This window comes from Thalassophryne amazonica, chromosome 3, assembly GCF_902500255.1.
Source record: "Thalassophryne amazonica chromosome 3, fThaAma1.1, whole genome shotgun sequence".
NCBI classification, from domain to species: Eukaryota; Metazoa; Chordata; class Actinopteri; order Batrachoidiformes; family Batrachoididae; genus Thalassophryne; species Thalassophryne amazonica.
Window position 1 is genome coordinate 82,923,200 of NC_047105.1, and position 14,841 is coordinate 82,938,040.

At 40.7% G+C, this 14,841-nt stretch overlaps 1 protein-coding gene across 4 annotated transcripts in view; it reads right to left on the reverse strand.

Annotated features, from left to right (window-relative positions):
* Window positions 1–14,841, reverse strand: part of kif21b (kinesin family member 21B) — a 178,888-nt gene that overhangs the window by 68,343 nt on the left and 95,704 nt on the right. For 3 of the 4 annotated variants that reach the window (XM_034166975.1, XM_034166973.1, XM_034166976.1), the window contains exons 11-20: window positions 12,572–12,802; window positions 12,255–12,378; window positions 12,039–12,171; window positions 11,136–11,324; window positions 10,723–10,922; window positions 10,533–10,640; window positions 9,751–10,064; window positions 7,566–7,749; window positions 5,823–6,026; window positions 5,632–5,733 (exon numbers count right to left, since the gene is read on the reverse strand). In XM_034166975.1, the coding sequence (XP_034022866.1) occupies window positions 5,632–5,733; window positions 5,823–6,026; window positions 7,566–7,749; window positions 9,751–10,064; window positions 10,533–10,640; window positions 10,723–10,922; window positions 11,136–11,324; window positions 12,039–12,171; window positions 12,255–12,378; window positions 12,572–12,802 (1,789 nt within the window). The remainder of the gene's footprint in view (window positions 1–5,631; window positions 5,734–5,822; window positions 6,027–7,565; window positions 7,750–9,750; window positions 10,065–10,532; window positions 10,641–10,722; window positions 10,923–11,135; window positions 11,325–12,038; window positions 12,172–12,254; window positions 12,379–12,571; window positions 12,803–14,841) is intronic. The other variant, XM_034166974.1, reaches the window with a different exon arrangement.

Consider the following 14,841-nt stretch of genomic DNA (forward strand, 5'->3'; position numbering starts at 1 on the left):
TATTACACAGGGGTCAAAATTTAAAAATGCTCCAATCATATTGAAAGGTATTCCATATTATTTGTCTGATCATAAAGATTCCAAAAAGGTATAGTTTGGACTATCTGTGAATGAATGGTCTGGAGTTATGGGGTAAAAACAGCAAGAACACTGAAAGGTCAATTTCAGTTTGTACAGGCGTCAAAAGTTAAAGTTGCTCCAATTTTGGTAAAAAGTGGTGGAAATTACTGGTTGAGCTAATAGGATTAATAAATGGAATAGTTTTGACTGTGTTGCGTGCTTGGTTTGCAAAGTAAAGGTTAAACAATATTAGCATCCATTGCATTCTATGACATGTGACATATGCTACCCTGTAACATGATAACTAAGCATGATACATTATGCAAACTATTCCTTTTTAAAACCGTATTCACCCATTTGCATCACTTTTTACCAAAATTGGAGCAACTTTAACTTTTGACCCCTGTACAAATTGAAATTGACCTTTGTCACTGTTCTTGCTGTTTTTACCCCATAACTCCGGAACATTCATTCACAGATAGTCCAAACTATACCTTTTTGGAATCTTTATGATCAGACAAATAGTATGGAATACCTTTCAATATGACTGAAGCATTTTTAAATTTTGACCCCTGTGTTATACTTCAACTGACCCCTTCTTGGCCGCCTATTGAAAGTTCACGTGGGTACCCGGCATTTTTAAAAGAGTAATGTCTAAGGAGTATGTGTGCCAAATTTGGTGCTTGCATCACCATTTGAAGGATCCCTCAGTAAATATTCACTTATCTGCTGCACTAAAGAGTGAAAGGGAAAGTTTACATGGCAGTAGCAAGACCAGCTATGTTGTACAGTTTACAACAAATAGCCAGCCAGGAGGCGGAACTGAAGAAGTTGTGGTTGTCTTTAGGAGTGATGAGGATAGGCAGATATAAGCACTCTATTACACTTTTACATCAAGCAGATGCTCAAAGTGCTTGAAACAGACAGATAGTATAAGCAGGATTTGAACTGAGGTCTACATATTGGCAGGGCAGCTCCTTATCCACTGAGCTACCTGCTCTACAATTCTCTCAATCTTCTAATACATTTAGGAATGAACATATGAGGGACAGCGCAGGTAGGACAGTTTTCAGACAAAGTCAAAGAGGTGACATGGAGTTGGTTTGGACATGTGCGGAGGGGGGAACCAGGGTATATAGGGAGAAGGATGCTGAGGATGGAGCCACCAGGCAGGAGGAGAAGAGGAAGTGGTTAATTACAATATGTTTTATAACAAAAATGTTTGCAATCAGGCCAGAGTGATACATCAGTTTGTAACAAATGAACTTCAAGAAAAGACACCTTGTGCAGCACACAGAACATGCTGTGCTCATGTTAGCATACGGGCTAGTACAAAGCAGTCCAACTACAAGTTAAGGCTATCTATGAGCAACACTCACCTGTGGCCTTTTTTTGACAAATACATAACGATAGTGGTCAACCCGCAGCTATGAGGTTCTTGGATCTCTTGTTTTTCCAGGCTTTGTGCAGTCCTATGTATGCAGGAGCTGCACCAATTTAAAAATGTTTGCTTGTTGGTATACAGTACACATTAAAATGGCACTCATCATTACCACCCTTGTGCTTGGTTTCAAGTAGAAACTGAGGAATTCTTGCAGTGTTCATCCAGGTTAAAGAATCAGTTGGTACCAATTATGTTTCACCAGCAAATGATTTCATTGGGTTTCAGGAACTTTGACACATACCTGCTGCGCTACACTTGGGCTACAGAATAGAAGCAACTTAGAAGTCATATTAATAACAAATAGGGCCCAGTGCCACAACACTTTTTGGTTATATTAAAGTCAAACAATACTGGAGGAAGTCTATAAGGAGCTGACCTGCCAATATGTAGACCTGGATTTTAATGCTGCTCATGCTACCCGTCTGTGTCCTTGGACAAGACACATAATGTGCATCGTCTCAGTCCACCCAACTGTAAAAATGGGTAGCAGCCTTGGATGGGCAAGTAGATGGATAAATTTTATTGTCTGTCCCTAAGGTAACATTCTTTTTTGACATACGAGAGGCAATTCAGAAGTTTTGAGCCGGACTCAGAAAAAGCAGGGTGTTGTCATCTTTTGCATTCTGAGAAACCAACATTTCTCAACATTGCACACAGTGAGTCAAAATTTCACACATTCTTGGGAAAAACAGGTTTCTCAGATTGCAAAAGATGGAGAACACCACCCTATTTTTTCTGAATAAACTCCTTAATCACCCCTCATATGTTAAACAATAATTGAAATGCAATTTACATTAAAACACACTTAAAGCACATTTAAACACAAATACATACAGGCATTAAAAGGGGAATGCTGAAAGCAATGACTGATAAAAGCTGATGTCTATATTAGATTATTCAGGACGGTTATTGCAGAGGAAATACAAATGTGAGGCATCATTGTAAAGCGCTTTGAGCATCTGTTAGATAGAGAAAGTGCTAGAGAAAGGCAGTCCTTCACATTTTGATAGGTTTCCTCGGAAACAGAAGATAATAAACTGCTTTATAAACTTGTACCTAAGGATGTGATTGCAATTGCAATGTCACTTCAGCTTTCTTTGGGTGCTCTACAACAAACCAAGAGAAGCTCCTTCAAAAGAACAATGTTCTTCTCGTGAGCTAATAGAATGACTTCTGCTGTTTTGAAAGAGTCTAAGAAACCACCATTGCAAATCTGCCTCACTCTATTATTTGTGGTGAAAACACTTTTGTTTGTTTTTTTTAAATCATGGAGACAATCCCAGTTTTGGATCTTGAAGGAAACAGATCATATCATATTTCAAATTCAGATTGTATGGAAGTTGTGGCATTCCCCCCCATGGTAATAGTCTGAAGACTATGGGATATGGAAAAAAGTATTGGATTTTAATGAATGAATGAATGAACAAAATTGTGGAATTCAAATGAAAATTCTCATCTAGATCTTTCATGTGAAACAGTTTCAGTGTGAGGGTTATAGTTCTGGTTGTCTGTTTACCTTCACAAAGACAAATGTAACATTACTGGTGATATATCTGATTATCAGGATGACTGACAGGGCAGCAACAGACAAATGATTGTTACTGAGGTCACTGACCGCCCACGGTTGGCTGAGGTCAGATACAAAATGCCTCCGCTCAGCACTGGACCAGGCCGATCTCCATGCCACACCACAATGATGCAGTAATTCATGCGAAAGGCACCCCAATCAAAGTTTTGAGTGCATAAATGAACATACTTTTCAGAAATTAAGCATTTTTTGTATTATAAATCCTTTTATGGATTAAATTTATGAAATTTTATAATATTTTGGAAAAAATATTTTCTTCTCTGGGTTTTTTTTGGGGGGGGGAATGGAGTTGTAGGCTGTAATGATCAAAATTAAAATAAAATAAAAAAAAAAAAGCATGAAACGTTTTAGTTTATATGTAATGCGTCTAGAATATATAAAATTTTCACTTTCTTGAGAAACTACCAAAAAATACTGAACTATTTCCACGATATTCAAATTTTCAAATATTCAATTTTTTTGAGACGCACTTTATCTGTCCCACTAAAGATGCAAAGATGTCTCATTTTGAATATGCTGCAATCAACAGACATAACACTAGATGGCAACATAACCACTGCCACCAGCTGCAACGAGAACTCAAGTTCAGGACATTGCTTCATGCATGAATGAATGAATATAACTTATGGAAACTAGTAATGCCACACTGCTTTGTGCTGTGCGGAAGTTAAGGCTCTTAATGGTATTAACTGGTATACTAATTTTTTCATATGTACCTCCCCATTCAATCTAATGAAAATAAAATACAGAACCAAATCTATATTAACTCAACATTGAAGTATGTACAGTAATATTCAGAATAATAGTAGTGCTATGTGACTAAAAAGATTAATCCAGGTTTCGAGTATATTTCTTATTGTTACATGGGAAACGAGGTACCAGTAGATTCAGTAGATTCTCACAAATCCAACAAGACCATGCATTCATAATATGCACACTCTTAAGGCTATGAAATTGGGCTATTAGTAAATAAAAAGTAGAAAAGGGGGTGTTCACAATAATAGTAGCATCTGCTGTTGACGCTACAAACTCAAAACTGTTATGTTCAAACTGCTTTTCTAGCAATCCTGTGAATCACTAAACTAGTATTTAGTTGTATAACCACAGTTTTTCATGATTTCTTCACATCTGTGAGGCATTAATTTTGTTGGTTTGGAACCAAGATTTTGCTCGTTTACTAGTGTGCTTGGGGTCATTGTCTTGTTGAAACACCCATTTCAAGGGCATGTCCTCTTCAGCATAAGGCAACATGACCTCTTCAAGTACTTTGACATATCCAAACTGATCTATGATACCTGGTATGCGATATATAGGCCCAACACCATAGTAGGAGAAACATGCCCATATCATGATGCTTGCATCACCATTCTTCACTGTCTTCACTGTGAACTGTGGCTTGAATTCAGAGTTTGGGGGTCGTCTCACAAACTGTCTGCGGCCCTTGGACCAAAAAGAACAATTTTACTCTCATCAGTCCACAAAAATATTCCTCCATTTCTCTTTAGGCCAGCTGATGTGTTCTTTGGCAAATTGTAACCTCTTCTGCACGTCTTTTATTTAACAGAGGGACTTTGCGGGGGATTCTTGTAAATAAATTAGCTTTACACAGGCATCATCTAACTGTCACAGCACTTACAGGTAACTCCAGACTGTCTTTGATCATCCTGGAGCTGATCAATGGGTGAGCCTTTGCCATTCTGGTTATTCTTCTATCCATTTTGATGGTTGTTTTCCATTTTCTTTCATGCGTCTCTGTTTTTTTTTGTCCATTTTAAAGCACTGGAGATCATGGTAGATGAACAGCCTATAATTTTTTGCACCTGCGTATAAGTTTTCCCCTCTCCAATCAACTTTTAATCAAACTATACTGTTCTTCTGAACAATGTCTTGAATGTCCCATTTTCCTCAGGCTTTCAAAGAGAAAAGCATGTTCAACAGGTGCTGGCTTCATCCTTAAATAGGGGACACCTGATTCACACCTGTTCCACAAAATTGACAAACTCACTGACTGAATGCCACACTACTATTATTGTGAACCCCCCTTTTCTACTTTTTTTTAACTAATAGCCCAATTTCATAGCCTTAAGAGTGTGCATTCATGAATGCTTGGTCTTGTTGGATTCGTGAGAATCTACTGAATCTACGGATACCTTGTTTCCCATGTAACAATAAGAAATACACTCAAAACCTGGATTAATCTTTTTAGTCACATAGCACTACTATTATTCTGAACACTACTGTAAGTCCCTTCAGCTGCTCCCTTGTTTTTTTTTTTCCCCCACTCTGGCTCACCACAGCAGATCAGACCTTGATCTGCATGTTGATTTTGCACAAGTTTTACGCCAGATGCCCTTCCTGACGCAACTACATGTTCCATGGAGAAAAGGGACGGGCAGGGGTGGGGTTTGAACCAGGAGTACTGAAGCACACTGAAACCAAGTGCACTAACCACTTGGCCACCACCTCTCAACATCTAACACAAATTTACTGGTTAAAACAAACAAAATAAAGAACATGAACACACCTGATGACAACTTACCTTCTCAATGGAAGCCTTTAAGAAGTGATCCAGCAGGTGTCGAGCTTCAGATAGAGAGCAGGAGCTGATCACCACTGAGGTGTCCACAGAGTCCAACTCATCCTGCAGTAAGACACAAACTCCAGGTGTGACTGTACACATCCTACGACTCTTAATTAGATGAAACGAAAGTGAGGTGTTTGGGTTTGTACCTTGGTCTCCTCGATCTGTACGATGGTGGCTTGGCAGTCAGACAGACTGTCATTGATGTAGTCTATATTTGCATTCAGCACCTCAATGTCCTCATTGATTTCCTGAAGCAGACGATCCTCTGCCTCTGGTCCTTCCCCTTCTGCCATTAGTACCTCCCTCTTATGTGAGAGTGCTTCCTGCTGGGCCGTCAGCTCCTCTCGTTTCTGACTCAACAATATCAGCACAAACACACAAAGGAAACAAATCATATCAGAGCTTTTCCACCATAAAATTTGCCAAATGAAGGCCTACAATCATTTCAGTAAACTGACACTTGCCAACTTCTTTGATGCAGATTTTTTAAGCAATGTGGGAAATTTCTGAACGCTGTGGTGGGTCACTCATACCTAAGGCAACAATATATACAATATATATATAAATCATACGCTTGCATGCGCTAAGAAAATGAAGAACAAATCCATCTTGTTTTGATTTCATTCATTACCCATAGAAATAACCTGATCAGAGATAATAGCTGCTATAAAGCTGAACTACTTTGGCTCATGCAACAGCAATTTAGATTCCCAATTTCAAACTTTCCCCTGTTATCACCACTGCTGCTGCTTCTGCTCATCTGACAGTTTGTATCTTACAGCCACCCAAACACTCTTTTACAAACGCTGAATATTAACAGAGATATGCATATGCAAATCATACACAGAAATATGTAGAAGCAAAATGTGGGACTGATCCATTTGTGCTTAAGGTGTAGTCACATTGTGACAGACAGTGAAATGACCGGTAATGGATTGAAATAATTTGTCCTGTTGCAAACATGGCTAATCCATCAGTCTCCAGCGGATTAGGGGCTCTGATGGAATGAGTAGACAACCACCAAAGGCAGGAGTGCAGCACTTACAGACACAAACACAAAATTAACAGATAATGCTAAAATGATAAAACTAGTGTGGGGTTGTGTGTGAAGCGCCTTGAGGCAGCTTTGTTGTGATTTGGCACTATATAAATGAAATAAATTAAATTTAATTCATGTCTACCAGATGTCCACTGGCAAGATAAACAGGTCCAGTATAAAACTAACAAATGTGCAACCACCAGGGAAGTTCTGTCTGATGTTGACTCAAAGTTTTGAGCATGCACTAAATTTTCCGACAGACTCACCAGGCATCAACTCACAAGGAACACATTTAACGGATATCAAAATTCTGTATCAGTTACTCATATGTTTCCTCAGTCTGTCCCAGTGTGACTTCGAGTTTATGTTTGAAAATATTCAAACATTTAAGCATGCATCTGACACACAGCATGAACAACACCTTGTGGTCGAAAAGATGAACTGCTGATGAAATGCCGTTCAACAAAGGGAGAAAGCACTAACACGCTGGACCAAATCATCCAAATCACAAACAGCTGAGTAAAGCTAATAAGCTAGAGATCAGTGGAATAGTAAAGCCAATTATACAGACAGTGAAGGAAACTTACTTCAACTACTTGTGTGTATGTGTGTGTGTGTGTGTGTGGTGGGGGGGGGGGGGGGGGGGGGGGGGGGCTGATGGCTTTGTTTGATTGCACTGAGGTACATTTTTGCATCACAGCATTCTGTCCAGTAGTCTTCAACTTGATATGGGAATTGTTCATGATTCCAACATTACGAAAGCAAAATATTTAATCAAGTGCAATCTCAGTAACACCTAAAATAGCTTTTTCATTCCAGACTGGAGTTAAAGTCCCGATGCAATTCTTACCTTGATAAGGCGATCCATGTCAGCCTCCACATTCGAGATAGTCATTCTCTGCATGACAATATCCAGAATGCGCTGCTCGAGGCTTTGCCACTTCTGACGGGCAGACTTTGAGAAGCTGCTGGCTCTGCCCGCTGTTGCAATGTTGCCCAGGCCTCCTGGTTTACGCTGCATCTTTTTTCTACTGCTGCACAGAAAGAAAAAGATGCATGAGATGGTCAAAGAGGGAAGGGAATGTCAAACTGTGGCACAGAAGATGAAATAAAGAAGATGAATAGATTGTTCCTCCGAAAAGAGTAACAATAAAAACACAAACAATCAGAGATTTCTGACATCTGCTAATCCGGATCATGTCCAAAATTAAGTGGAGTCTTCCAATGCCCTAATATCGATCTGTGGTGCAAATTTGGTGAGAATCCATGAAGTAGTTTTGATGTAATCCTTCAAAACATATATAAGGTGAAATCTTGATCCAGAATACGGATTTGGATCCATATCACCTCCAACATTTAATGGAGTCTTCCAGGCCCTAATATCTATCTGTGGTGCAAATTTGGTGAGAATCCATGAAGTAGTTTTAAAGAAATCCTTCAAAGCCTATATAAAGGGAAATCTTGTTCCAGAATCCAGATCTGGATTATCTCCAAAATTCAGTGTAGTCTTCCATGCCCTAATATCTATCTGTGGTACAAATTTGGTGAGAATCCATGAAGTAGTTTTGAAGAAAGCCTTCAAAGCCTATACAAAGGGAAATCTTGATCCAGAATCTGGATCCGAATCATCTCCAAAAATTTAATGGGTTCTTCCATGGCCTAACATCTATCTGTGGTGAAAATTTTGTCAAACTCCGTTCAGTAGTTTTGACGTAATCCTGCTAACAGACAGACAGACAGACAAATAAATGCCAATGATTTTATTACGTCCTTGGTGGACGTAAAGAGATATCAGAAGATAATCAGCAAGCTCAAGAGAATCAAAGTTTTGAAGATCATGATTTTTCATTGCCAGTGAGAACCAGCAAACAGACAATAACCCAAGACAATAAATATCATCATCTTGTAACTCACAAAATTAAAAGAGCATAAAATGAGTACAAACCCTATTTGCATCTGGTGATAGACCAGACTGAGCCTTTCTGTGAAGAACTGTTTTTGCCCACGTAATATACTATCCAATATCCATCCTGCAGGTGGATATTGGATGCGTGGATTATGGATAGGTAGTAGATCAGAATTATTTAGTTGGGGTTTTTAATCCCCCCATCTGTGAGGAGAACAAGAGGCAGTTTATTACAAACTCAAACCAACTATTGACCATGGATAAATTGTCAAAAAGTATAAACAGCTGTGGTTAAAACTAGCAAATTGTAAATTGGTTGCCTGACTCCTGAACGCACCTTCTGTCAATACACTGATGCCAATATCAATACTACGACAGTACCAATGTTATTCATTACTACAGTAGATGGTTAAATTTAGTAATCTAACTTTGCTGATGCTACTATTACCAAACCTACACTCACACTCCAGGATCCACTCCGGCATCATCCTGCTGTGTTCACTGAATATCTCTGTCTCACCCACAGACGGGGGAATGGTGTGGCACAGAATATTTTCAAGAAATATGAAATAATGTTTAAATTAATGCAAAAAGACAGCAGCAACTTGCTATAAAGAATTTTAAATTGAAAAACATTAAGAGTGTTGCTGTTCTTTAGGTGCTGCTGCCTGACTTCAGTTTGTGGGAACAACAATTTGTTTATAAGAGCTCAAGTAAAATGGATCTGTCAATCATCTGTCACACACCAGGGATTGATTGACAGGTCATCCCCACCTGTTATTGGTTTTGATGTTAAGATTAGTATGTGGACGTCTAGAGTTTAATTAACTAGACATTTCTCCCAGCTGCTCCTGAGTGAACTTTGTTTCACCAAGTGGCCAGGTTAGTGTCAATTCAAGTGAAATGTAATTCAACTGAAGTGTTTCTCCATTTTTGTGATATTATAGCATTAATTTCAGGTTTCCACGTTACTCACCCAGCTACCCATTGTCTAAAAGCATCAGAACAGCTACTACATTTTAACAGTTGCCCAGCAATTTTATCTTATGCCACTGGCTGGCTGCATGGCATAATACCACTTCATAGAGTTTAAACATACAAAACACACACACACACTCTTACTTCTTACCCAATGAGCCCTGTTCCATCCATGTTCCCCTCGCTCTCTGCCAGATAGCCATATATGTTATTCTTGTTGTTCCATTGGCGCACCAACCCACTCACACTTCGCACAGCCTCGGGTTCAGAGCTGCTTGCCGTGCTGGCCGAAAACTCGGCTCCTGAGTCTGTGACTGAGGGAGGCTGGTTCCAGCGGGCCACTCGCCCACCAACACGGTCTGACATGGGCTTGGCCAAACGCCGCAGGGCAGTCACCTCCTGTGTTTTCCTGCGCAGCACCAACTCCTGCTGTCGCTTCTGAGACTCCAGTGCACGTATTTGGTACTGATGTCAAAGGAGACAAACATGGTTCTTTTCATGTGTCATCATTTTGTTCTGCTGTTCAAGTGTTAATGACACCTTAGTTGAATGTAAGTGTACAGGCGTGAAAAGTGCTGATCAAGGATTTAAGGTTTAAAATGAAGCACTAATCAAAGGGATATTAATGAGGCCCACAACAAGACTATAAAATGTTTTCATGCTCATTAATAAACACAAGCCTCCAGGGAAATAACTTAAATAGGGAGAAAATTAATACAAGTACTGTGTGATCTTCAGAACTGGAAAATCTGTTTGCAATGTGTCAGAAATATAACTCAAATGATCTGACAAAAACATGGAGACCTCACTGCATTATTAGTGGATATGTATGTCAGTTTACACACACACACACACACACACACACTTAGCAGTACAGGTTCTTTGCCCAATAAAGAGACCTAATTTGGATTCAGACCACACTGACAGTCTAACCTCTTGTCGTCGCTGCTCCTTCTTGAGCTGGGCAATCTCACGGTTCCTCTTGGCCTCCACCATTCTCCTCCTCTGCTGCTCCTCTTTCATCTGCTTCATCAGCGCAACCTGGGAGTACAGAGGCCACGCTTCCTAAACCGCACTACAACTCCCTCTCAGGCACACCTAATCCACTTTATGTTCCTCTTACCTTGGCTTTTTTCATTTCATTGACCTCAGCCTGGAGTTTCTTCAGCTCCCGCTCATACTTTCCTTGGTTTTTCAGGAGACGTGCATGTTCCTTTTGTGCCGTTTGTAACTTTATCAGGTCACGGTTCATCTCCTTAAGGCGTTTCTCGTACTCCTGCTTGATCCGGTTTGCCTTTTCCTCTGTGTAGTTCTCCATGGACACTGTGCAGACATGTAATAATGCTATATCCATTTCCACTAATAAACTTCACAGCGCCCCCTCCTCAAACACACACACACACACACACACACACACACACACACACACACACACACACACACACAGCATCACTGTGCAGTAACATGCACTGCAGCCCAATTCCTGACAACAACATTGTTTCTGTAAACTACAAATCCCTCAATGAATCAGCTCACTGAGGTTCTGCAGCACACGGTCTCTCTCCAGCTGTGTGTCTCTGATCTTGTTCTGCAGCAGAATAAGCTTCTCTTCGTACTGCAGCTTCAGCATCATCAACCTCCGCTGGCTGTTCTCCAGCTCATCTATCAGCTTCTGCTTGATTTCAATCTCACAGGTCAGGTCAGCCAGGTCCGCCTGGAAGTTGGCTAGAGAAAGATAAGAATGATCACACAGGGTGCAAAGATGAAGAGCAGGTATCTCTGAAGGAAAGGAGTTGGACTAAAAATATGTAGACGTGGGTTCGAGTTCCAGTCATGCTACCCATCTGTGTCCTTTGACAAATCACTTCATCTGCATCCTCCCAGTCCACCCAGCTGTAAATGGATACTATCCCTGATTGCAAAAGTAACCTGCAATGGACTGGTGTCCCGTTCAGGTGGAATCCTAGACTCTCATCTACTTCAGGTGACAGCTGTGACAGGTTTAAGGCAGATGGGCCTAAAGTCCTGTATCAGTCACACTATTTAGAGTGCAAAAATTATACTTCTTAAAATGTACCTGATCACAAGTAACCCAGTGTGACAACAAATAACTTATTTCCCATCAAACGTTTAATCAAAATTGAACATTTTTACACAGATTTAGTGAACTGCTTTGTTTTAACCATTGCTGTTCAAAAAATTTGTTATTGTAAGCAAGAGCAATACAGTAAATGTTCCCCTGTGTGCAATATATGTGGGAAGGTTTAGTTCAACAGAACTTCCACACAAATCTGGAAGATCAGCCACATTTGGACTGTGGTCGATAAACTGTTTCGCCATTTATCTGCTCTCCCATCTAAAGTTGAATAATGCATTTGCTAGCAGGAAATAATGCAGAAAGACTTACTGAATCTGCAGCACAAGTCATCAGAAATGCACCTTTTTCATCCAAGTCCGAGTCTGAATCAACCAAGCTCTCATCACTTTCAAATTCATCATCATCATCCTCCCTCCCCTCCTCATCCTCAGCTTCATCACAGCCACTCTCCTCCTGCAGCGGAGACATAATGTCCTACACACAGAAACATATCAGAATGTTGTCTGTTTACATGCTTAAGAATACCAAAATATATTTTCTATGCACTTTACACACACCTCAGTGTAGTTGTCATCTGAATCAATTTCTCCATTCTGTCCATTTTCCCCACACTGCCCACTCTCTCCATTCTCATGAGTGTGCAATTTCACTCGTTTCTTCAGTCCTTTCTCCAGCTCTGGACTGTCAGAGGAGAAATGCATGTTGGTCAATCTAGTTCACAGCTTCCATGAAAAAAAACAATCATTTCCCTACTATAGCATTTCAGCATGTGAACTACAAATTCTTCGAACTGACACACACTAGCACATCATCACTGGAGTTTTCAGTCTTTTTGGAAAACAGCATGTAAATATGACAATGTAAGACTTCCTACCTCATCCTCCTCTGCCTTCTCTCTTTCTTCTTCAACCTCTCAATGTCAAGCTTAGCTCGGCGAATCACATCGGTCATCTCAGCCTCCATGGACATGGGAGCAGGAGACGAGCCAGGTGGGTGGCCGGGGGCAGAGCTAAGAGAGTTGGCTGAAAATGTGGAACGAGAGGAAAGGCGGGATGCCTGCCGACGTAAGGATTCATTCATTGCCTCACTTTCAAGAAGTTTGGATCTGGCAGATAGGGAAGACAGAGGGAAAGAGAAAGATTAGTAGGAGAAACTTGTCTTCTGTCTGCTAAGGTTCTAACGTGAAACAAAATGTGATTGTCAGAAAAGAAACTAAATGACTGTAGAAGCCCATGTTGGCACAAGCAGCTGAATATGAGCAGACCTAATGAGAGCCAGTGGAAAAAGGTCACAAAGGTCATGCATTTGAAGTCTATATTCATCACAGTACGTGTTCTGATCCCTTCTCTGGTTGTTTTTGTTTTCCCACTTTCCTTCTTTTTGCTCTGTATGCACTACTCTGCATTTAATCATTGGTGATTGATCTCTGCTCCCCTCCACAGCATATGTTTTTCCTGGTTCTCTCCTTCAGCCCCAGCCAGTCCCAGCAGAAGACTGCCCCTCCCTGAGCTTGGTTCTGCTGGAGGTTTCTTGCTGTTAAAAGGGAGTTTTTCCTTCCCACTGTCGCCAAGTGCTTGCTCACAGGGGGTCGTTTTGACCGTTGGGGTTTTGCCTTACAATATAAAGCTCCTTGGGGCAACTGTTTGTTGCGATTTGGCGCTATATAAATAAAATTGATTGATTGATTGAGTCTAGTTGTTACTCTTGCAGTGAGTCTACTTTGACATCTGTTCCTGGGGCTTTTCTCCTTGTGCTGGTCTTCTGATACATCTATTCCATGTCTGTTCCATTGGCTTTACTTGTTCACGCTTATTTCATCATTCACTGAGTCACAAACACAACATAGCTGTTCACAGCCCCTCACTGCAGTGCCAAATAGTCTTAATTCCACGCATACTTTCTCATGTTCATCTCTAGTGTTTGATTACCTGTTGCCAACCCAGAGTGCCTCCTTGTGTTCTTTGAGCCTCAAGCGCCGATTATTGGACTGGTTGCCTGATGTTTGATGAGTAAGTTTTGACATGTCTGTTCATCTGGTTACTTTGATTGTTGCTTCCCTCATGGACACTCTTGCCTCACAGGCTGGCTTCCTGTTAACCAAACCTTAGTCTGTGTCCACTGTTAACTCACCAACTCTTTTAGTGAATGAACTGTTCTTCCTGTATGTATTGATTACTCTGGTGCCATCGGCTGATAGTAAAGGCTGTCTGAATTTTACATCAGTGTGTCATGGGTTTGGTGCTTTGGACTGATCTCCATGTTAGTTGTTCTCTAGTATTATTCATGGGTCACACTTTGGTTTGATCTTCACATTATTCTATCTTTAGTATTATTCTCTGTGTTATCTGGTTAGTTCTCCATTGTTAATGCCATTGGTCATATTATGCTGTTTGGGTTTCCCCTTCACATTTTTCTGTCTCTAGTGTTGCTCTCCGTGTGTTGTTATTCTCTGTGTTATCCGGTTCTGGTTGCGTTCTGGACTGATTACTTGGTAAGAAAACCTTTTGTTGCTGAACCTTCCCCATTTTAGGATAACATTCTGCTGCCTCCCTGTGAAAGACTGTCACCCGTGCTTGGACTGGTCTCCTGTTAACCATCTTTGACTCAATCCCATTTTTGTTTAAATAAATACCAATGGACAATACCGTATTTTCCGGACTATAAGTCGCACTTTTTTTACATGTTTTGGCCTGGGGTGCGACCTATACTCCGGTGCGACTTATAAATGAAAAATATACCGGTAGGATCTCAATTAATTTACTGTAACAAAACAATTTTACGTGACAGAGTCAATCTATGTTTTAAAATGGCCACCAGAAAAGGAAATGCAATGCATCATGGGCACTGTAGTATGGTGGCCGTCCTATAGGTTATGCTGGTCGCGATAACCAATCAGAGAACAGAATGTTGGACGCGTATTCCTCACCTGACCCACAGCGTGAGAAGCTGACGAACACGGTGCTTGCTGTTATTCCAGCATGGCGAACAAAACAGCTTCAACCCTTGGATATCAGTGTGAGCAGAGTGTTTAAGTTGACGCTGAGAGCTGCGTGGGAGCACTGGGTGAGCGACGGTGGAGGATTAGCGTGTGCACTTGGAAGGAGCTGGCGTTGATTGTGAAAAGCGTTTGAAGCAGACGAACAT